At 41.1% G+C, this 24,606-nt stretch overlaps 1 protein-coding gene across 1 annotated transcript in view; it reads left to right on the top strand.

Annotated features, from left to right (window-relative positions):
• The first annotated feature begins 497 nt into the window (after nucleotides 1–497).
• ca16b (carbonic anhydrase XVI b) overlaps nucleotides 498–24,606 on the top strand; it is an 88,557-nt gene continuing 64,448 nt past the window's right edge. Inside the window, exon 1 of the mRNA XM_086199445.1 lies at nucleotides 498–1,192. Within this exon, the coding sequence (XP_086055571.1) occupies nucleotides 1,105–1,192 (88 nt within the window). The 5' untranslated portion in view covers nucleotides 498–1,104. The remainder of the gene's footprint in view (nucleotides 1,193–24,606) is intronic.

Below are 24,606 nucleotides of genomic sequence, written 5' to 3' on the forward strand. Positions count from 1 at the left end.
GTGCCAAAGTATTCTATTCACAGTTCTGCCAGCAGGAGGCAAAGGGACATCACTGTGTGACCACAGGAGGGTCATTTTAATAATAGGGCCTGGGAGGAAGCAACACAACTGTGAAATGACTGGTTGGGGGCGGGAATCAGTGGATTTAGCAGAAAACGGCTTTATTTTTTATTTATTCGTTTTTTTTTCTTCTGCCACTGATCTCAGGCTTCAAACCACTACTGCTTCTGAATGGGCCCCAAATATTTGAACCCTATTTCATCATGTTTGATGCAACATGTTTGATGCAACATTGAAAAGAGGCAGAGGGATCCAGTCTGGTGACTTGACAAGCTGACACGAGCGATTAATTTTCGCAGTCTTAATATCACAGCAGCACAGACAGAGGCCAGCCTCCAGGTCCGTACCGAGTCATTTTACATTCAGCAAATCCAAGAACCGCCTCCCCTCCCTCCGCTGCTCCCGCCCCGTGTAGGCTCCCTCTCTCTCCCTCTCCCTCTCTCTCACACGCAGCCTGTCCGGTAGGATGGGACCAGTAGCCAGATATCAATGCATGCGTGACCGCCAGTCTACTTCCTGGATGGAAGAATGGGACATTTCCAGTGCCACTTTTCTTCGGATTGTGGATTCGTCACGTTGACGCCGCGGATAATCGGCCAATAATGACCACGTGAAAATCAACAGTATTTTGACCACTTTTTTTTCGCCCCCCTCCCCTCCTCTTGTAGTTAAAGACAGCGATTGATCGCCGATTGACCCCTCCACACTTCGGGAATGTGGCTATCTGGAAGCCCGCTACAAACACGGTGGAGTCCAGCAACACATTGTGAACAGTTTTTTGCACGGCCGTAGCGGTTTCCCCCTCGAAGCAGCACCAGCCCGGACCGGTGGCGAACCTGTGTGTTAACGGACTCCGTAGCCCAACTGCTAACGGCTCTTTGATGCTCTGCATTCGTGGCTGGTGTCAACTTCGCCTCGTGTGTGTGTGTGTTTGTGTGTGTGTGTGTGTATGCGATTTTTTTTTTTAACTCAAGAGGATAAAAACAAAAGACTTTAAAGTTTGTCACCCGTTGCCTTCTTGTTGCTCTCGATGAGTAGTCTAACATGCAGAGATTACGAGAACCGAGTTACTGGTGGATTTTATCCTTAATGTTTTTTTTAACCTTGCCCAGACACGAAGACTGTCACCCCGGTAAGTACTTAGAACACGGACACGCTTCACATTTATCTCCTTTCACTGCTGAATATAATTGTTTTTAATAGCCTACTCGAGTTTTGGCTGTCGAATGAACCCCCCCCCCCCCCTTGAGATTTCTACGAGGGCCAAGCCGAGTTACACGTCTGGTTCCCGTTACTCGAGACGCTTGGCTCCCTGATTTGAGTCCACATTGATCATTGAGCTGAACTCAGGCGCAAACGGTCCCCGTTTAACGTCAAGCTCAAACAGGAACTCCGCTCCCGCAGCTCCGCCGTTACATGACTTATAGATACAACATGGAGCAGGCTTGTTACACAGTGTTACTGTAACATTCCTGAAGGCATTGACAGCTTTTTGGTCCACACTCGTATCTCAAAAATGCTCCCGTCCGTCTTGTTGCCGTGTCTAAAGTTTTATTTTTGTGCGGTCGGAGATGTCGATGTCTCGTGTAAAGGGATAGTTAGACTGTTGCTGTCATGTGCGTGAGTAGAACCGCGGCTGAAGGCGATACTTGGTGCCGCCGGCTGGTGGATGTGTGGCGGGTATGGAGGGTGATTCATGCCGGAGGAGCGCAGGTGCTGCTGGAGTCCGTTTGTGATCACTGGCGCTGCACCTGGATCTGTTGCTCATGTTACTAGGAGGTTCTGGAACTGTGAGATACTGGACTAATATGTAAAGGGCTGAGGACCTCACCATACCTCCATCATGATAAGGGATCCACCAATATTGTTGTTGGTTTTTTTTTTAATTTCAATACCATTACCAGTAGGTGGAGGAGACTGATAATTGATACTTGCGGTCAATATTCAGCCGCTGTAATCTACAGCAATAGAAAACCTCAACACAGTCACCTCCTTTAAATTAGCATGTGTTTGATGGAAATTGTCTTCATGGACAGTTATACAAACAGTACATGGAAAAAGTGCATCAAGTGTAAACATTGAATAATTAATAAAAACATACATTTTTTGTTTTTGGACCATTTAAGACCATTTAAGTCTCTGGAGATCCCAGCAAGCTTTTGCTAAATTGAATGAAAAATAAATGAACACGCTAAACAAACTTTAACAGATTTCGCTCAGAATAGTTGATGTGTTTTCTTTTTTTGGTTCTCTATGAAGTAAAGAACAAATGGCTGGCTGGTAGAAATATGCCGATAACAAAGATTTGAAAAAAAGACAGATATCAAAGCCAATTATTGGTTGAGCCACAGTCACGATACGGTGTCATGTGGAAGACATTGCAATACTTTACTCAAATCCACGTAAATGTCCAAAATAGTTCAAGAGTACAGTATTATTTAACTGTCTGTCGCTTGTGTTTTGTGTGGTGCTAGAGGTGCAACTGTGAGGTAAAACTGACCGCAGGACTAAAATGGAAAGGTTAAATGTCCCATGTAGTGACGCTCAATAATATTGACATGGTTTCTGCAGATGTTGGTCATTTTTAAATATATTGGTGTCGGTCCAAAGACTGATATTTGTATCGACCCTGTTATACTAAAGTCTCTTCTTTGCTCATCATCAGTGATGAGGAAACAATGCGGTGTGAATATATAGTTTAAGGGTTGCTCCAAACATTGTGAAAGTAAAGGAAAAAATGTTTTGTTTTAAATCCACAATGTTTACATCTGTTTTTCAGTGAGTACTGTTTAATCTTGTCTCCATACAGATGTTATCAACTGGTAAATATCAGCCATTGGCCAAATCAGCTGTAAAAGTATCAGCATACTGGACATCGGCTGCAAAAATGTGGATGTAAAAAGGTCAATAAATTGTCTAGATTAACTCGCATCCCTTATGAAATGGCTTGAATCTCTATCACAGTTGGATCCATTTGGTCTAATGACATTTGGAAAATCAGAAAGGGCTCAAAATTACAATAAGTAATGCTATTTACATGGAAGTCAGCCAGGGGGCTAACAGGAAGTTGCTTGCTCCACCGCGGCTAATGTCTTGTGTCTGTTAAATGGTGTATAAATTGTTTGGAGCGTCACAGAACCATGGCAGAATGACTCTTTCAACTACCACATGTGGATCCATGGGCTCCAATGACATTTGGAAAATCTGACGGGGTTAACGATTTAAATTATTTGTCCATATTCATTTGCAGAGACCTACCAGAAGTAGCTGGTTTGACGGGATAATTGGCTGGTTCACATTCATGCTCAAACGTGTGTGTGTGTGTGTGTGTGTGGGGGGGGGGGGGGGTGTTAGGCAGATTCACTGCTATTGGCCAATGTAAATGTCAATCAGAATCGGTGATAATTTCCTCCCCAGCTCATTATTCAGGAACACATAGATATGCAGAACGAAATAGCATGCTGCCATCAGTTTCACAGAGCCTTTAAGTGTTAATGCTGCACAGACATTTTTATCTTGGGCTTCCTGCAGTCATATCAAATCACAGCACCTCATACATTACCTAGAAAAGGATAATATTTCTATCACCATTCATGAGAATGCAGGATGCGACCATGGTCATGACAGAATAAGTATAGTGGGTCGTAACAGGAACTGGAACATACCGTATGTACAGTGTCTTCAGTAAGAATCAATCAAGACTTTCCCAGATGTGAGTGTTTGCATGGCTCTGAATTATTGCCATAGGTTGGACAACATGGCTCATTGTTTAGTGATGAAAACAACTGACAGACTTGAGGTAAATAAGGTAACTAAGTGGTAAAGATGGCCACTTGTATACTTCATGTAGGTGCAACATGGAGATGTCATCAGCATTGTATCAGGAGCCTTTTCTCACTGGCCCTCTTTCTAAATCAGCAGCTGAATAGGGGGACATCGCATCATCGCTCTACCCCCTCATCCCTCACTACAACTCACCCCCAAGTCCGTCTCACCTTCAGCAGTTAGCAAGGAAAAACCTGTAACTCGGCGTGAGGTTTTTGAGGAGTTTTTAGCATTTACTTACCAACAATAAGCATCAACTGGGAACATATACAAGTCAGTGGAGGGCGATGGTGTCATTTTTGATCTGCTGTAGTTGTATATCAGACAGCAGCAGAAAGCTCAGCTGTGCTGGAGCTACAGACATGCTCACCGACTCACACACACACTCTCGACCACACTCGTTAATGCTGCAGTACACTCGTGGAAACCATATTTTCAGCACCCACGGTCACTTTTGATACTTCAGGTACTATGGGAGAACCAATACTGTTACGTTTACAGAATTTTTTTGTCAACTTGGTGCTGAAGAATTTGTTCTGGTGACATCTTTAGCCAGCACACAGAGATCTGTGATATGGCAGTGTCGACTAATAAAAATGACCCACTGATTTACTCTTTGGCTCTATTTTTTAGCCTTCTGAAGCAGTAAAAGAATTAATTACCTAATGGTAGTGAGCGCTTACATATAGTAGAAGTGACTCCACATTTAAAAATGTCTGTTATTATTTAATGCGTTATTCGCAGCCTTGTCAAAATTCACATCTTGGTGTTTCATCTACTGCTTTTGTCCCTGTTGCAACACAAGATGCTGAACTTTTATTGCTGAAATTAATTTTTTTCCCCTCATTTTTGGCACCGTTCATCCCCCATATGTCGTAGCAGTGATGTAACACGGAAGAATGGTTCCTCTCTGAGTCACCCCCTGTGCCCCCCAAATCCCCCAGTTCTAGGCCTCCACCTCCTCAGTTTGCAGCTTTATTGACTCGTAGCCTTACAAGTCTCAAACACAGCTGGGCTTTTTAAATTTTTTTTTTTCAGATGATATATTTTGCTAGACCTTACTAGACCTTACTAAACCTGACTAGATACACAGAAGAGAAACAGTAGGTGCTGACTGGAGGTTGGTGATAGAAAAAAAAAAGCAACCACTCATGCATCTTTTGTGGAATTCTAAAGGAAATTCAGGTTTAGACTACAGACATATCACTAAGCATGTTAGTGATATTTAAAGAGAGTTATTGCTATTTCCTACTTGAATTCTGTGAATACTCGTAAACCTGCAGATGAAATTGGCCCAATTTTCACGACGCACAGAAAAATAAACAATGTTATCATCGACGGATGTGTTGGCCTTCACTAAACACACGTATGACTTGAGGTGAATTTATTCCAATCATCGATCCTTCTGATAATACAACCATATTGAAGGAGGAATATTAAGAGTTGCGGTTTTCCTGGAAAAGGACAAACTCATGTCTGTTAAAGCTGTGCGTTCGGATTAACAGCTTTCGAGTGGTTATTGGGGCAGTAGCTGATCATTTATCCACTCCAAACTGCATTGCACAGGTATTGAGGAAATGATCGCGAGTGTAAATGATACAGCTGCACAAGAACATAACACAACGGCACAGCTTGATGATTGCGAATGGGCCCACAATGAACAGAATCTATTTAAGTACAAATACTTTTTATTTGATCATTTTGTGTGAATGTTCTTTTCAGATAACAGCAGCTCTCTGTTCTGCGTCAGGGTTATCATTACTGTTTCAGTTTATCACTACAGTCGAACATGAGGAGAACAATCCACTGATGACATAATCTGTGGCATTTATTTGTACCATCACACTGTGTGCCATTAAAAAAAAAAAAAAAAAAAAAATACAGAACAGCATCGCTTAAGCAAATCTTATCGTAACTAGAGTAGAGAATAATGAGCTGTGATTTACCAGTTCAGGGGTTGGGTGGCGATTCCATATGCATCTAGATACATCTTCATACAATGCTGGATTAACTGGTGAACTAGTTGAACTACTCACAGTAGTCTAATATCTTACCAGAGATCTCATTTGTAGTTAAAGAAAAACTGCAAAAAAAGGAATTCAGAAAAAAAATAAGACTTAAGTAAATTTATCTCCATATTTTGTCTAGGGCAGAAAAAGTAAACAGCGAAAGTCACAAAATCTACAGTGTCAGTAAAATAAGTATGAAGGCTGACCGACAGTGAGGCTATGAAAGAGTGAAGAGAGCCCAGACATCAGCCAGTATCAGTCCTTCCTCCTGTCTTCCGTCCTCCTCCCTCTTCTGCTGGCTGAGAGAGGAGGCGCCGTTCTGGAGGAGACCTGTCATCTCAGCCAGCAGCTAAACAACCAAGTCGCAAGAAGAGAGAGAGGGAGAGAGCCAGCCATGGCATTTTATTTTTCTGCAAACCATGGATAAGTCACGTGTAATCTTCCATTTTGACACACAAAATTTGACCTCAGCTCAGTGTAGACAAACGCGGCGCGTTTAAATATTTGTGGCAGCTGAAGCGTAGTAAGACTACAGTGTAGACTTTACAGCTTTGTGGGGAAGTTTAGGCATGTTACAGTACCAGAGATGTTAGTCACCACCACCACTCAGTTTCCATCAGTCTCCAACCCAAAAATAACAGACCATGCATTTCCAAATAAACTCCTGCTGCATACACAGTCTGTTCTCCTTGAGTTGTTTTGAGAAGTTTTAACATTTACTCACTAACAATACACATCAACAGCGTATAGCACTGACTGATCTGCAGTTTATTTCAGACCGTACAAGTGCTGCACAGGAGTTCCAGAAACGCTAACAGTCTCACACACACGCTCTCTGTCTTGACCACACACATGCAGCGGTACACTGGTGGAAACCTGGCTTTCTCTGTAGTCCCAGTATTTTTCTTTTCACAAGTCCACAAGCACACCTGTTGCTGCACCTGCATTTGCAGCAGCCTATCTGCATGTTGTTATCTGTTGTCTTTATAAGTCAAGTGACAACAGCAGTTTTGGGGTTCTTTTGCTACCTTTTATTACAAGTACGATCAGATTTTTAAAAATGTTGGCATCAGTGTTGTTCAGAGCTATTGGTCCTTGTGACATACCCAAGCTGCACACGGGGCGTACTTGTTGTTGTTAAAGGACAAAGCATTGAGGTTGAACAGGTGGTTTGATAAATCACCCGTATTGGATTTTAACTCGCAAAGCTTTTATTTCACTTACAGTAAGGATCATTGAGCTGCCTTTGTATCGAGGAATACTTAATCTTTCTCTTCACCTAGTTCACTGTGGCTACTGTGGTAAGTGTGGGTGGGAGGAGCTGAATCACACACACATAACAGAAGCTAGCGCATCCATAAATGACAGCAAAACGGGGTATAGAGCACTCAGTATGTGTATTTTTCATTTCACTTGTTCAAGGTTCTGTGAGAGAACTCTCACGTGCTGCATGTATGTGCCATGACTATAAACGCTGATTTCATTAATGAGGTCTTGATTTAGTGCTGCACCAGCAGGATGCCAGCTGTCTGGACATCATGAAGGCTGGCAGCAGCATCTTTCTCTGGGTTATTAACCCAATATGTAACGAGATAGCATCAGTGTCAGCTGTGGATGGACTCAGTACACGGTTCTTTAGCCTGATGGATGCATCCATCAGGCTAATTAAACTTAAAACAATTCAGTATTGTTAAAATAACTTTCTCAGCTGTACAGGGTAAGGGAGCATGTGGCTCCTCTTCCTGCTCAAATCACAAAGATAAAATGCCCTGGACTCTTCATTTACTGAAATAAATGACAGACATGATAGATCTGCATAGCATTATGACAACTGTATCATTACTTTTTTTAAAATTACCACGGCTACCCAGGTTATACAACCTCCATAAGAGTTATGATTCTTGCTCATGGTTCCGGAGAATTAAAAATGAAATGTTTTGCACAACAAGGATATGCTTTTGTCCTCAAAAAAATGGATTAGTCCTAGAAGTGTGCTGAGAGGAAGAGCTCTCTTTCTCTTTGAGAATGTAACACCAAGAGCTGTCAGACCAATGAAAGTTTAGTTCAGACAGTTTGAGCTCTTTTTACGCTCCGTAATGTAAAGTTCCTGTGTGCTCTCTCAGTCCTGCTTTCATTCCACATTGCTAACACTACAAAGTTGTTAAAATGCTGGAAGTTGCAGGATGGAAATCTAATGTACTTCAGGTGGTTTTTTTTTATTATTAATATGAAGGCAGATGTCTTATTTCTGTTGTGAGCAAATGAACCACATCACAAATGGGTAGCTTAAGTGTTTTTATGTTGATTAGTTGTATTGTTTTTGTGTCTTCAGAGCAGCTCCACCAGTTAATTAGTAGAATTGCATATTTATAACCAAGTGTGGGTCAATAATCTCCGTACACTACAATTTATTTTTGTATCTACAATATTTTACTGTGTTAAACACTTTTTTCTGTATGAACATAGCAAACACTCATTAGCCAGCCAATCATTATATATATTCTAATGAAACAGTTTTGTCACGTGTCTACATTTACTACCATAAGCACTCAAGTCATTGCAAGCATGACCATAAACAAGGTGATCTCTGTGTATCAGCCTCTTGTGCGCTATTTGAACCGTGTGCGTGTGCGTGTGTGTACATGCATGCGCCAGTTGTGCTCAGCAGAGACGTTCCTGCTGTGTAGAGAGTAAAGTCATTGTCGGTCAAAAATAATTGATGACAAAACACATTAAGAATCACATTGATTGTACAGACCGGGGAAATCCTCATTAGACGGGCTACTCTGGAAAACACCGTCGGGAACAACTTGATGATTTTGCATTTAAAAGTCCACTAAAAGCTTCCATAATACACCATACAGATATTATGGGCTTAATGGATGAAAGGATGAATGAACTCTTTATGCACTTTTTTAAAGCTGGATCACCTATATGCATTGAAAACAAACTCTAAAAGGCTGGCAAAACAACAGGCCCATGTTTTATGAAAAACAAAAACAAAAAAATACATCTCATTCTCACTATAATTTTACAGTTAAAAATGTTCTAAAATTCCTTTTAATATTTTGGGGGAATTGATGCATTATGCAAACAAGGCATGTCAGTTTTAATAGCCTGACAGCACCCATTAACCAAAAATTAATAGGTTGATTTTACACACATGCCCTGTTGTAGTCTTCACAAACCGCACCTGCAATAATAAACTCGCTGCAATATGACACCATGGTCCTATAACTCCCAAGAGCCTCTGCAAACATTGTTGTCTCATTCTGTTGGCTCAGTCTTATTGGTTTACAGACCACTGATGGACAACCTGCAGAAGAAGCTCCTGGAAAAGTTTACCTGGTGAAATAAAACTATTAAGAACCAACACCTCCACAAAAGAGAACCTGATGATGAAACTCAGAGATAAAATGGAGATGGAGGACTATTGAAGGTGGAGACGGTTACGTTGTTCAGTGCAGCTTGTAAACACAACATTCATTCAAAGTAAGCCCCTCCTCCTGGACGCAGTGGCACCAGAAGCGAGTGCCCCTCCCCCTTACAACCTGTGCACCCCTGTGGTACACTGCAATCACCTGTGAGCTGACTGCCAGCTAGCACACACAACATGCCAGCTAAGATAAACTACCTGTTGGCTAGGACAAGCTAACTGCTGTCTAGGGCAAGTTAACTGTTGGCTAGGACAAGCTAATTGCAGGCTAAGACAAGCTCAGTGCCAGCTCGGAGAAGGTAACTGCTGGCTTGGACAAGCTAAACGGTGGCTGGGAAAAGCTAAATGCCTAATAGCACTCATAAACCGCCATTGTTTGCCACCTACCTGTCCAGCAGAAAGCAGGCTAACTTACTTGTCACTCTTCATCTTTTGCCTCTCCCTTTGTGCTTGAAAGTGGGTTGAAGCCAAAACAAAATTCACTCTCATTCTAAAACAAACTTTATTCTGTTGACGTTTCACCTCAGTAGGGCTGTATTTTCTTTACTTGCACCATTTTATCCGTAATGAATTTTGTGTAGTTGGTGGGTGGGAATGGGGTGGTACACACCCCCTCCCCACCAATTAAACAAAAACATTGAAATACAGGCAGAGAGCAGCAGCTCTGGGGAAGCAGTTACCACCACATATGCTCAGAGGCCCATAAGTTATGACTGAGCAAGAATAACTTTAAGTCTATGCTTTGTTTTTGATGGAAAATGCTGCAGACTATACCTTGAACCAAATATTGAAAACATGTTGAGAATGGCTGGTGACTGTAACTACAAACCTTTGGCTAGAGAAGTTTCTAAGGGGTCCGTACTAATTGTGAAAAACCACTCGCTGCAGTGGCTGGTGAGCAGAAAAAAAACAATGTTTGATTTTGCTCTAAAGTTCGTATGAACACTATATTTCCATCCATCCATCCATCCATTTTCTTCAGATTATCCTGTTAAGGGTTTCGGGGGAGGAGGGGGGGCAGGAGCCTATCCCAGCAGCCTTCAGGTGAGAGGCGGGGTTCACCTTGGACAGGTCAGCAGTCCATCACAGGGCCAACACATAGAGACAGACAACCATTCACTCTCACAGTCGCACCTACGGTCAATTTAGAGTATCAATCAGCCTCGTCCCCTCTTGATGTCTTTGGACTGTGGGAGGAAGCTGGAGTACCAGAGAGAACCCACACAAGTACAGGGAGAACATGCAGACTCCATGTAGAAAGATCCCGTGCTGGAGCCGGGACTGGAACCTGGAACCTTCTTGCTGTGAGACAACAGTGCTAACCACTGCGCTGCCCACTACAGTTCCATCTAGTCACTTTTCAGATGTCAGAATCTTTTTGGGGTCTAGATGTCTTGAAAAGGGTTTAAACCCTTTGACTTGAGCAGTGTTTCTAGCATGTGAGAAGCAGCCAGTGGACACTTGCAGAGAGGCTGCCATGTCTTTAAATACAGGTATCGAGGCGGAATATTTTAGTTGATGTGTGTTCGACTGAGTAAAAAGACAACATGCTTATGTGTTTATGGTAATTGTAATAATTTGACATTAATAGCACTTTAAGCGCTCATTTGTGTAATTTATGTTGATCAAGGCAATCTGTCATCAGTTCATTACTCGGCGTGTGTGTGTATGGTTCAATCAGTCTTTCAGCCAAGATACTCTGCTGGTCACAGTAGTGTTTTAATCATTTAGAAATGACTCACAGCCACTTCACTCCAAATCATTTCATCTGTCCTAGCAACATCCAACCCAGCACACACACACACACACACACACACACACACACACACACACACACACACACTATAGCCTGGTTTGAAACAAGGGAGGAAAAACACTGTTGGGGAAACTAATGCACTTATTTCCTGTGCTTCATGACAATAGTGATGAATGTCCAGGCAATAAGGCACTGTCACTAAAGGACACACTCTTGCTTGCTGCACTCAAGGACTCGGCCATATCAATAAATGTCCTGTATCCTTCAGTCCCCACATCCTCTTTCCCCTTAAACAATCTAGCGGCCATGCGATACTGTGTCAGCTTTACTTACAGCCAAACTGTCAGTCAATTTTGCCCTGTGGAGAATGGAAACAATGGAACCTTCAGGCTCCTTTTTTTTTTTCCTCCTGCATTGTGTGGTTGTGAAGCATGCGTTTGCTTGGTGTTCATTGTTTTTTACTGTTTTTTTTAAATTATTTTTTCAGCTACATTCAAGATTGTCTTCCTCAGAGGCGAGAGGGGAAAAAAAGAAAAGAAAAGTAGGCTATCCCCTCCAAGAGGCTCATTTTCCCTGTCGTGAATTATTGAGCCAATCACTAAAGAGATATAGGATTAGGCCTCACGTGTGTGGTTTATCAAACTGACGTTGCCGTGCGGAACGCAGGATTTGAAACTTCCTGTGTATTATATTGTTATCATGACCAGCTGTAGAATGAGCTTGAAATAGATCTTTGCTGTGGTGAAATCAGGTTACTGTTCCTATGGATTTCATTTACTTTTAGTGCAAAATTAGGTTTCTGCAGTTTCGATATAGCTCACCCTTTTTGCTTTTGAAAGCCTCCAGTAGGAGTTTGTTTGCACAGTAAGTCAGTAGAGCTGTCAGTCTAACTCTGGAATCCAGTTTGAATTTATATCTTCATTTTTAATCTTCAAATCACAGACTCCTCTTCCAAATTGGTATGAGATTGTGTCATACAAAAAAAAAACCCTTCATTTTCCATATAGATGAGACAAAAGAGCGGAAATACTAGAGTTTTGTGTTTTTGGAAGTAGAAGCTTTAAATCTGTTAATGTTCTTTGGTAGAGTACTTAAAAGTAAGTTGATTATCAGAATTAGTCAAAAAGAAAACTATGGATTTTGCCCCAACCCTGATACGACCTTCCAAATTATTGCATTATACTGTATTTTTGGCAATTCTGTACTTTCTATTCACACATAAGCCAAACATTCTGAGCTAATACTGATGTGTCTGATACATGATCAATAACAGGTCATTTACTACACAAGTTATAACAAGTCAATATACATATATGAAAACATCTAGACTTGTACAAAGTTGCATGATAATTATGCTGCCTACACTTGGACAACATACTGCTCCTTATTCTGTATCTCACTGTGTTTTAATTACCTGAATATACTCCAGTTAATTAAAGGTACCTTGGATTTGAGTTCACGTGAGTTAGCGAGTGATGGCAATGTGACTGCTGTTCTCCACATACTTGATTGGCCCGCTAACCATGTAAATGTGACACAGTTGAGCAATAAAAAGAGCTAGTTTTGAATTAAATAAGATTATCATCCCACTGTATTACAACACAAACATCACTCATTGTTACACGCATCTCATTAAATCCTTTCTGAATGTTTTCCCCCCTCCTGGAGTTACCATGCTGAGATCCTTCCCCAGGCTCTTTGCTTTGGGTTTAAGAATGAGATGGATGTTCTGTTGGTTTCTCCCACTCACTTCCTCTCTCTCTCTCTCTCTCTCTCTCTCTCTCTCTCTCTCTCTCTCTCTCTCTCTCCTTCTCTATTTCTAAAGTCTAAAACAACAATGGAAAAGGGTTCATTGTTATTTAACCATGCTATGACAAAGGGAATAGAGGCATTTGATGTGGCTTTAGGAATTGTTTATGAAAACTCCACTTTTGGATCTTTAATTGTTTTTCTAAGATGACTGCTGTGAAAAAGGATTTGTTGACGTGTGATGTGAAACGATGACAAAAAAGGCAGCCTCGCAGTGGAAATTTGGCGGTAGTTATTTTCAGAGAATTTCAAAAGGAAGAGGAAAAAGTGCTGAGTTAGATGGTTTTTTTTGTTTTGTTTTGTCTTTTTATGGTGGAAGTTTAGAGACTAGCCTATCGATCCTGTTGACATATTCCCCTTTGGGAAATGCAAATGTTTCTGTTCTTCAACACACATTGAAACCCTCCTGGTTGTGGAACCCTAATTAACTAGGGATTTGAATACCATGGCCTTTTCCTTTTGGCATTTTCTTTCTTTTTTTTTTCCTTTTACAAAGACATTGTTTTACGCTCCCTCAACAATGACAATCCTGATATTTATTATACGGTGAAAAGAACTCATGCAACAGCTGAATTCAATGATCATTTAAAAAAAACAAAAGGAAGAAGAAGAAGAAGAAAGGGCTGTATTTGATCCCTGGCTAATTCCATACAAATGTCATACAAATTCCTACATGTTAGCTTATCTGTCACAGCTGTAGGTGTGACAGTTGTTGCATTGTCACAGCTAATTTGAGCCTCACAAGTGTTTACCACAGCAGAGGAGGACCTATCTCCACATAACCACTAATCACTCAGGGATTCAAGAGATCATCTGTCCCTGCACTTAACAGTCTGCATGAGGCAGCCAGGAGCTAGCAACTGCTCTTTATCTCTCTCTCTCTCTCTCTCTCTCTCTCTCTCTCTCTCTCTCTCTCTCTCTCTCTCTCTCTCTCTCTCTCTCTCTCTCTCTCTCTCTGACACACAATGCAATGTGAAGGATGATCCCTCCAATTAAATGCTTTCAGTTGGGTGTATGACAAGTGACATCAGAGGGCCATCTTGATAAATTGAAAGAGAAGTTTAGCATAGCTGCTGCTTTGAGATAAATTGGAATTAATTGCGTTTATGCCTATGAATATTACAATTGCCAGAATAAAGCATGGTCTTATTGAAGTCATTCCAGCTATTCTGATGACGGCACAGAAGACTCTGATCCTAGTACAGGCAGTACTGACTCTTCTTCTTTGACCTGTTGTCCTGTTGCCTAAATATGTCCTCTGTTCTATGATTTGTCCTCCAGCATATTTGTCACTTGGAATTGTCACCTGTTTCATGAGTAGGGCACCTCCATCTGCATTACATGCAGACTACATACCAAATGAAGATAGGAGATGGAAAATGAGAGAAAATTGCCAACTCATATATACGCTTCCCCAGGAAATGTGAAAAATACCTAGATATGCCACAGTCGAAGGGATGTACGGTGTTGGATTTTTTTTGCCAATGTCTGATATACCCATATATTACAACTGATGTGATCGATAGCCGATAACATTTTGCAAGTACTGAAAAACACACATAAACAAGTTGGATTTGAAACATAGGTTTTTTTTTCTTTAATTTCGAAAACTTTTAATGAGCAGAAATGAAGACATTAATTTTGCCTTGCTGGGCATATTTTAATATCAGCCACCGGACCGATAACATTATGTCTGCCGATACTGATAATGTGCAGTTTTGTAGCAAGTTACTGACTCATTTGTATATGTTGAGTATACAGCAACTTTAATACATTTTTAAAACAAAAAAAAATGGTTATCCATTAGAGTCCAGAAGAAAATAATGACCGCCATATTTTGAAACCTGGCTTGTCTTTGCTTTTAGCTGGAAGCCTCCACATGGACACCAACTAGCTTTGATAGAACCTAGAAGGGGTCAAGCAAAGACCGACTGCTGAAGATGGTGAAATCTATTAATCAAGCGCTCACGTTCCACATTATCCCTGACAGCTGCTGAAAAAAAAAAACACACCTTCAGGACACACTTTAAAAATGAACCCTGGAATTAAGATGCTGATCTCTTGTGAAAGAAATCCATTGATTTTTGTCACTAGAAGTTTGCATTGGCATTATATAATTTTGACTCTAGTGCAGTATTTATTTTTGTATCAGCCGTTAGAAAATGCAGTTACATCCACTTGCACACTGTCCTCACCACTCAGCGGTGGCGTTGCTGCTTGATTAGAATCATTATCTTGAATCACAGCCAAGTTCTGCTCAGTTGAATGCAGTTTTTTTGCCAGCCTTCTCTTGCTCCTGCAAATTGGCTGGTTATCTTATGAATTTGATCAAATATTAACCGACCAGAAAGGAAATCATTTAAATATTTTAGCCATCGAGCTGCCGTGTCTGAAAAAGCAAGGCCCAACAAGAGGGTGATGTGGACTGAGCAGATGTTGTCCGTAGTAATCCTCCACTAAAAATGTTTGGAGCAGGAAAAAAAGTGACAAAAATCCATTTTCCCATCCATTTTCTTCTGCTTATTCCTGTTAAGGGTTGCGGGGGGTGGGGGCCTGGCCTGGAGCCTATCCCAGTGGCTTTTGGGCGAGAGGCGGGGTTCACCCTGGACAGGTCTCCAGTCCATTACAGGGCCAACACATAGAGACAGACAACCATTCACAGTCACACCTACGGTCAATTTAGAGTATCAATCAGCCTCGTCCCCTCTTGATGTCTTTGGACTGTGGGAGGAAGCTGGAGTACCAGAGAGAACCCACACAGGAACAGGGAGAACATGCAGACTCCACACAGAAAGACCCCGTGCCCGAACCAGGACTCCAATCCAGAACCTTCTTGCTGTGAGCCGACAGTGCTAACCACTGCACCACCGTGCCACCTCGGTGACAAAAATATTTATCTAAATATGTAGCCATGTCAACCATGTCGCCACAATGATGGCTTTCTTTGACCTTGTAGGCAAATGAGACCATGAGCCTGCAGATTCTCCAAAAACCTGTGTACAGGACTGTTTCCCTGTGAAAGTCAGACAAAGCCAAAAAAAATTACAATAATTGAGCAACACAATCAGCTTTTGCTGTCTTACTGCTTGTATATCAGTTGCGTTTAGAGATGTTAGGGATGTCAAAGCAAACCTGAAAGTTCAACATTTTCCATCCCCTTCCAGCCGAGGATTCTTGTCAGAATCAGTTGTTTCACTCCAAGAGACAACAGTGTGGTACTCTTTCCAATTCCCACATGAACAGATTTGAGTGCGCTGTTATCCTGTATTATACCATCTTAACCTGCAAAGGTTGCTGCTGCTCAGCTAAACTGCGTAATTCTGCTTTTAAAGGACAAACTTTTAATCAGACAACCAATTTGTGCGGAGTTATATGTTGATAAAAGTGATGTAGTACTCTACGAGTCTCTTAATGCCTTTAATTGATGACTTAATGCCAACTGCAGGCTTACTCAGAATGCATTTGTATCCTGGTCCTTGTAGAGTTATGAAATAATGAACTTGTGCATAGTAGACATTACACAAGAGTAATTCTGCTAAAGAGGCTGCTCCAGAGGTGTCAACAGCATTGCTCTTCCTGGTTTTATTTATCGTTTCTAAATGCAGCCTTACAGTATTGATTGGAGTTCAACATCAAAGGGCATTTAAGGAGGATGAAAAGAGGTCTGACTGCCTGTATGGCCCTGGGCAGGCATGAAGAGCCTGTTTGGAAGTGATGCATGCTAAGTCCTACTGCAGCGGATGTTATTCATGGCTAACGTTGAGTCATTTGGCCAGTGAGCTGAAGGTCAGGTATATTTAATCTGAATCAGGTGGATGTTTTTTACTGAAGCACATTTCCACAGGTATTAGCCCCCATAGTCTCCCAACAGTAAGTTTGAGCTCGACAATACACCAGTTTTGTTGCTGTCCAAATCAACATACAATACACACTCTTTTTTTTTTTTTTTAGGTGCTTAATCAAATGCAGCAACATCCGTTCTCGGCTTGCGGTCTCAGCTTGTGTTTAAAGCTCTGGCATGGCAGTGTTAAAGACGATAGGATTTGGAGATTAGATTAGTATGATTTATATTTTATTTTTGCTAATTCAAGGGTCTGCCTGCGGTCAGGAAAGACCATTTCAGTGATCAATGAAAATGCTGAAAAAGCTGTTGGACCAGCACTATTGCTCTGCAGGACGGGCTTTCCGGACTTTCTGTCTGTCCGATGCATTCATGAAACATCTGTGAAACAAATTCTTGAGATTCGGTTAAATGTAGACTTTAGGATGTTGGACTCAAAAATGAACTGATTTTAATTTTAGAGGTCAAAGGTCGCAGTCCCCGACAATGCACAGTGTGCGTTTTTGGCCACATTTCAAGAAATAAGATGCTAATTATTACAGAAGGTAACACGAATGTATGAAATAGCCAAGTGATGACATTTTATATGTGAGGGGTGCAAAGTCACCTTCAACATAGCTTTATAATGTAACTGTAAATGTAACTGTTGGATGTCAACGAGGGAGAGAAATGTGATCCATAACAAGGTTATTGTTGCGTAGATTAACGCAGGACTGTGTAGCTGTGGCCATGTCACACAGGAGCATTTGCCCTGCAGATTAAATGCCTTGTAAAAAAAAAAAACTACATTAAAAAAACATGCGTCAGCTGAGAACTCAAACTGTTTCTGTTGAATTAAAAGGCAATAAAAAGAGTTTCTAAGAGCAGGTTTGACAAACGTCGTCCCTATTTTGTAATCGCTGTTATAGAGTAGAGCAGCCACACACAATGCATGAGAGAGGAGTGAGAGGGAGAAAGAAAACTACGTCAGATTCCGGTTGGCACTTCTTTGCGATCAATAACGAGAACTAATTAAAGATTGAATGTCAGTTTTCTAACCATTGGTTTCGTCTTAACCCTCAAATTTAATCTCCATTCCCATGGCTTCCCCACTTCCTGGGAAACTAATGAGTGATATTCACACTGTCTACTTCAATCACATCTGTGATTTGTCACTCAATAACATGCTTTTAATGATACAATGAAAAATATTCAGCATTAATATTGAGGGGAGACACATTTTAATGTATGAGGTTGGTAAGGGACCTGCGTTATGGGTGTGTGTGTGCGTGGGTGGGGGGGGGTAACAGGCTCCAAAAAAGTGAACTCACTGATTTAGCTGGTTGCATCTGGTTTAAAACTGAAATAAATACTCCCAAATGCTGACAGCTATTTTCTTTTCACGGTTACTGCCTTAACATGTCGAACATACTACCGAATTAAAGTAAATATGTCAACATTTGGATTGCGTACTGTCATAACCAGATTAATATCATATATTCAGGTCATTAAAAACCGGAAGAAGGAACCTGGCATGTGCCAGTATTACCCGGAATATCAGGTCGTGCAAACATGTTAATTGGAAAATGGCCTTTAACACAATATTTTATGTCCAATTTGCAAGCGAACATCATCACACATTTGGCAGAGATGGGAATGGCCACTGATAAAGAGCAATATGTGTGCATGTTGACATGATGACCCAGCGGTGGATGTGTGCAATTCTAATACATCCCTGAAGTAGTGTTTATGTAATTTGCTTCCTGCATTTGAGATTGTTGGTTGGTTATTTTTACTGTGATGCCTTTATATCTTTGTTTATGTAGGAGTTTGATATGACTTAGGTGATCCGGAAGTGTAGTGAGGTTGCCTAGCAACGAACCAAAAGCGGAGCAGGTCAATTGGACGTGCCATTTCCTACGTGTAAAGAATGTTTTATTTTGAATAGGTTATGTAACGTGAATATTCCTAATGCTGTTGCATATATAAAAACACTTAATTGGGAATATAAACTTTGCCAGAATAAGCCTCAATGGGAATATGGTGCACGTGTAAACGTAGTCATTATTGGGCTGCACTAATGCTGCGGTGCTCAAGAAATCCAGTGGGGAAAAAAAACCTCTAAAACTTCATCGACATAGTTTAAGATTTCTGGTGGTCTGTGACAGTAACAAGTTCTAGCTGGTCTAGTAAAGAGGCCTAATCTTGTTAATGGTTTTCCTCAGAGCTCTCGATACTCTCAATCAGTGGGCACTCCAGCTATGTAATTCACCACAATCGTGTTGCCTTCTGAGGACAATCCGCAGCAGATTGACTCAGGTTAGATGGAGTGAACCATTTCAAAGGATTACCCATATGCAGTACTGGAGCTTCCGCCTGTTTGTAAGTCAAGCAGTTATGTCCAACATTGACTTCTACACAGGAAATTGTGCCATTTTCATTCATATGAGTCAGCTTTGCCAGACAATAGAACAATAGTACTTTATCGGCTTCATACGAAGAATAAATGCCAGAGTGTGTGTGTGTGTGTTTTTTTTTCCCATTCTTTCTTTCTTCTTTTTCTATTCAAGGAAGATTGAGTACACTGGAGACTTTCATCTAGACCTTTTCACCCACATGCTCTATCAAAGTCTGATGTTTGATGTACTGTGTTGCTCACATATTCCTTCTAGTAAAAGATTGAAGAAGACGGCGTGTTGCTCAGACCTTTGACTTGTTTAATATTATAACCTAGATAATACCAGTCCCCCAAATATACTCCAGGAGTAGAAACCCAGCAACGATTGCAAGCTTCTGTGCTGTTGGAGAGTTGGTGACACATTTAGATTAGATTTTAATGAGATGGCCTTATCCACTTTTCACCAGCTAAGTTTAGAGAACAGAGCAAGTGTGGGATAATGAGAAAGTACAGTACGCCTTTTTTTTTTTCCCTCTTACCCTTCCTCCCATTCTGTGTTTGCTTTGTTGCTCGAGTTTCCTAATGAAACACAAACATAATTGTTTTCTGTTTTTTGAAGGAGGCCCGACGCCGAAATCTCACACAATACCTCCAAGGGCGTGTGTTTTTGGACTTTTTAAAAAAAGTCGGTATTGAATTTTCGGTCGCTTGACGATTTCTATATTTCCCTCCCTGTCAATTAGTGTGAACAAAAACGCAGACAGGTCTTTTTTTTATAAGTTGAAAATAAGGGGGGGAAAAAGTTGCCAAGAGAAATTTAAGATTTTTTTGAGTTTTTTTTTTTTTCATTCCTCCATTCACTGAGCCAGTCTAGACTAATTTGACTGTAATATGGCTGCATGTCTTAAGCCTGGAGGTACTGATGTCTTCTTTGCTGATACTGCGTGTTTGCATTTAGCTGTGTAAGTCTAAATATCTGCATTAGGATTTCCAGCAGTTTGTCTCTATTCCTCAGTTTGACGTTTTATCCCTAAGGCACAACTCACTCTGTATGATATCTTTGGCTGATCTTGGCACTTCTCACGTTCCCAAGGTCCTTGGTGTGACTGGGAACACTTCCGGGGATATGTAGCCACATCACCCACTTCCTCGGGAATGAGAAACACATGCCCCCCACCCCACCCGCTCAACTCCTTTACAGCTTCACCCTGAAAAATAATACATTTGCATGTGTTTGTAAGTAGCAGGTATGCTAGTAATTCACAGAAGAGAAAAGAAAGAACACGGCAGATCACTTGACAGCTGAATCAATGCATTACTGATGAGACTGTACAGACGGCAGCCGTCTCCCTCAGTAAGCACTTTTCTTCCTCATATACAGTACATAGCCATTTTACATCAAGAGCCTTTACACTCATGATGGCGGGGGGGACAAACAAACAGACAGACAGACAACCCAGCTGACTTCTGTTTAGTTGGAATTCAGAAAGAATAATGTAAAAGTTGTTTAGACTGTAGCTTGCCTAATTAGTAAATTTAATGATATGCCTTCTCTCTGCAGTAATTAAAGGATACGCTGGGAAAGTGAGGATGGGTGAAGCTGAAGAATGAGCCTTATTCTCTCTCTCCTTCCCTCCTCTGTCAAAGCATATGTGTGAGTGTGCGTGTGTGTGTAACTGTATGAATGTGAAGCAGGCCAATGCTGAAGAAGAATGTGACACTGACTGACGTGCTAGAAAAGATTCAGCCGTTCACGTTGGCACATCGCCCCTCATTAATCGTGTGGAGGTTGGAAGCTAAACTTGCTGGATAAAATGCACGCTCTTCCAGACAGTTGTGTTAATTTATTTTTTTTCTTTCTTGAGCACCCGTGTTGACAGGTGAAGTAGTGTCAGGACACCCTAGGTAGCTGAAAACGTGCCATCCAGACGTGCTCTGAAATCACGTGAGATATCACAGTGATAATGGGTGATAACACTGTTTTGCTTTTGGATATTTTAGCATTTTCTAGCTCTGTCAGTCCCATATCAGGGTGATACGTATGTGCCAAGGACCCTTAGAGCCTGCCAGATGCAATTTATATCTCAATTCACAACCCTCCTCCTCGTTGGTTGAATCACTCATTCATGGCAGGGAGGTGCAGCACTTTCACCTTCCTCAACAAGCCTTGTTACTGAGGAACATATTACTCAAGTAATATAACCGTATCCATCGCCTGATTCTTTTTTTTTTTTTTTTTTATTAAGGTAAGCTCAGCTGAAGACAGTTATTTAAATGATATGTTTGTGGTGTCAAAAAAAGTGGGAAAAATGCATTCAGTTGGAAAAAGTCTTTCTAGTTTCTGAAATCCTGTCTCACTCGACACTGGCGTCTACAGTGGCTCCTGCCACTCTGAGGATGGTGGCGGAAACTGTGAGTTAGAGAAGCAGGATGACGTCGTCATGTCACCCGTATCAGCAGATATTAATCTTTTTTACAATATATTGTAATTGATCTGATAGCCAATATCAATATCGTCCCAGCAAATCAAGATTTCTTTCTTCATTTTTTTTTTTTTTGCTTGTTGTAACAATGACTAATGGGCTTTTCTAGATTTCTGGAAGAGGAAAAACAAAACCTCTTCAAGTTTTTTCATTTGAAGAAAATTGTTAATATCGTCCAAACCTTTTACACAGATAATAATGAGATCTGCAAATATTGACTATCCTGTACGATGCATCCCTGGATTGAGTTGTTCTGCTTGGACAGCTACACTGTATAAAAGGAAACAAACTGAAATCATCACTTGAATTTCAAAATCACGTCATGCACCATCTTTCAATGTTAACCAGGTTCTTGTGAATCTTGATCTGCATCAAAGTAGCACACATTCTTCCTTGGCCAATCACTCACCGCTTCTCCTGAAATTCGTTGCAGGAATATTGGTAGTCCAAAATAGTTTTTGTGCTTTACTTCGCGGTTTTTATTCAGCATGTTTTTTTTTTCTCCCCGGACCAGCAATAATAACATTATTGCCAACGATTGCAATATGATGCACTATATCTGTGCATTGAGAGATGGTTTGCATAAATAACATTAGTGAATTGAATCAAACCATTTATCACCACTGTCATTGTTTGTATATTAATTATAACCTTTAAGTGCTAACACTTCTTAAATAAACTATGCTGCAGTTTATTATGCATTGTCCTTTTTGTGGATTCAAACACATTTATGTTAATAATATTTATTGTATTCACGTCCTAGATGATTAGTTAATTTGCTGCAAGTGCATTATTATTAGTCAGACAATTCAATGCTAATGTCTTAATGAAGGTGAATACACATTGAGGTGCTTTTTCATGTCAACCCCCTCCGCTAACACACTTTGTTTATCTAAATTAGTGTCCATGGACCCCGAACTCAGGAGTCATTCAGTAGTTTCCACCTGCTTTCACGGCTGCGCCGGCCCTATCTCTCCTTCTCATGCTTGATACGAACTCTGGGGATGAAATTGATATTTTACTTCATCCCCCCCGATGACTAATGCAGGTTAAACGCTCCTGTGGTTGTTGTTAGGCAGCTGTTTTTCAAGGGCTCTCAGGGGTTTCTGGCTTGTTGTTGAGTGTGGTATTATGGAACAAATAGCAGGGCTTAATGGTGGAGATTGCCTTCAGGGTGTTGAAAAATTGGAGTGCCAGACATCACACAAGGTTTTGTTTTATAGGAGGGTTGGTTTTTTTTTTGTGTTGAAGACTTTGGAGCATCCTAAAAATACACAGATAGGAGGTAAAGTTTCACAATGTCTAAATATAAAAATACGCTTCAGGCCAAGCTGTCTATATACCAACTTCATTGAATTCATTGAAGGTATTAGCTAACGTGCATAAATGCAATTCACTTGTATTTCCTAGATTTGAGATTTGTGAGTGCAGCAACGGGTCTCCTCCGTCTCCTTCAGGCCCAGCACCGACCGTGTTGTCTGCTCGGCTCCATCAGAGATACTGTGGCTTTAATCCTTTGCCCACAGGGGACGGCTGACATGGATGAGTGTAAACTGTTGACATGGTGCTGTCTCCTATGCTCTCTGATCAAAGACAGCACAGCCCTCCTGTTTCACAACCTGTCTTCAAAAAATGCTCCAAGTCTCAGGCACAGAAGACTCCCTTCCCTTCCCTTCCTCTTTCTCACACACACACACACACACACACACACACACACACACACACACACACACACACACACACACACACACACACACACACACACACACACACACACACACACACACACTCTTTTATTCCACTGTGAATTGATATCTGATTGTAACCAAGCAGCCATTTATGACTTTTTACACCTTCAGCCTTGGTGACCTCGCTCCAAGCCATTAATTTAATTTGGAAAACACTCTGCAAGTGGATCATGCTATAGTGGAGACAATAATATGCTTACTTTAAGTGCAAGGAGAGTCTTGGCTTGATGTAGTGCTTAGTTTAATTAATCCTCAGTAATGATGCAACTATTAGTAAGAGCTGAGATTGTCTTAAGTGGCTGGAGATGGCATGGGTGTGTGTGTTTGCATGTGATTGCGTGTGTGTTTATTTGGTATGTGAAGAAGCTAGACAACAATTGGTTTAAGACAATCAAAAAAAATCTGGGAAAACATCCGTTTAACCTCTAGAGAGAACCAACAAGTGTCACACACTTTAGCTGTCATGGAAATGTGGCTGTGATACTATACTACATTTAAGGACTGGGAATTGGTACGATAGTATCACAATATATTGCGATATCCTACATAGTTCAATGAAAAATTATAATAAAGCTGAAAATACAAGTTACAGTGTATTTATACATTAGATGTCAAATGTCAGCCTAAAAGTTGGTGTTTTAAGTTTGTCCACCACGTTTGCTTCTGATTGGCTGCTTCCTTGACCGCCTCACTCACTGCTGCAGGAACTGGCGTGCAGGTTCGTAGCTGTACTGTGATGCCTACTGGAAGCAGAAGTACCGGGCTCATATTATATTTATTACCCGCACATTTGGAAAATTGATATTGTATTGGGGGAAAAAAGTATCGCTGTATATTGCCATATCAATAATTTTTCCCACACCTAGCACATTTTATCAATACTTGCCAAGAGTGCATTGCCAGCAGGGGTGTGTGTGTGTGTGTGTGTGTGTGTGTGTGTGTGTGTGTGTGTGTGTGTGTGTGTGTGTGTTTCAAAACAGTTCCCAGTTTTCAGGGAGCAGAGCAACAGCCCTGGTTGCTGCAGGCACTCGTCCTGCAGATGCAAACAAGACTTGCAATACAAATCATGACATTATGCTGAAAGAGGTAAGGCGAGTAATCACGGCATGTTTTTTTTTTTTTTTTGTAGGTACTCCGTCAGCTTAGAATTGAACTCAGCCTCTCAACACAATCACCTGAAGGAACTATTTTCTCCAGCGTGTCATTCACATGGACCTTTCGTTCCACGTGTTGTCTTTTTTTCATTCTACCACGCAGCGCGT

Source organism: Aulostomus chinensis, chromosome 3, assembly GCF_037954235.1.
Source record: "Aulostomus chinensis isolate RoL2024-O1b breed Wild chromosome 3, RoL_Achi_v1.0, whole genome shotgun sequence".
Lineage (NCBI taxonomy): Eukaryota > Metazoa > Chordata > Actinopteri > Syngnathiformes > Aulostomidae > Aulostomus > Aulostomus chinensis.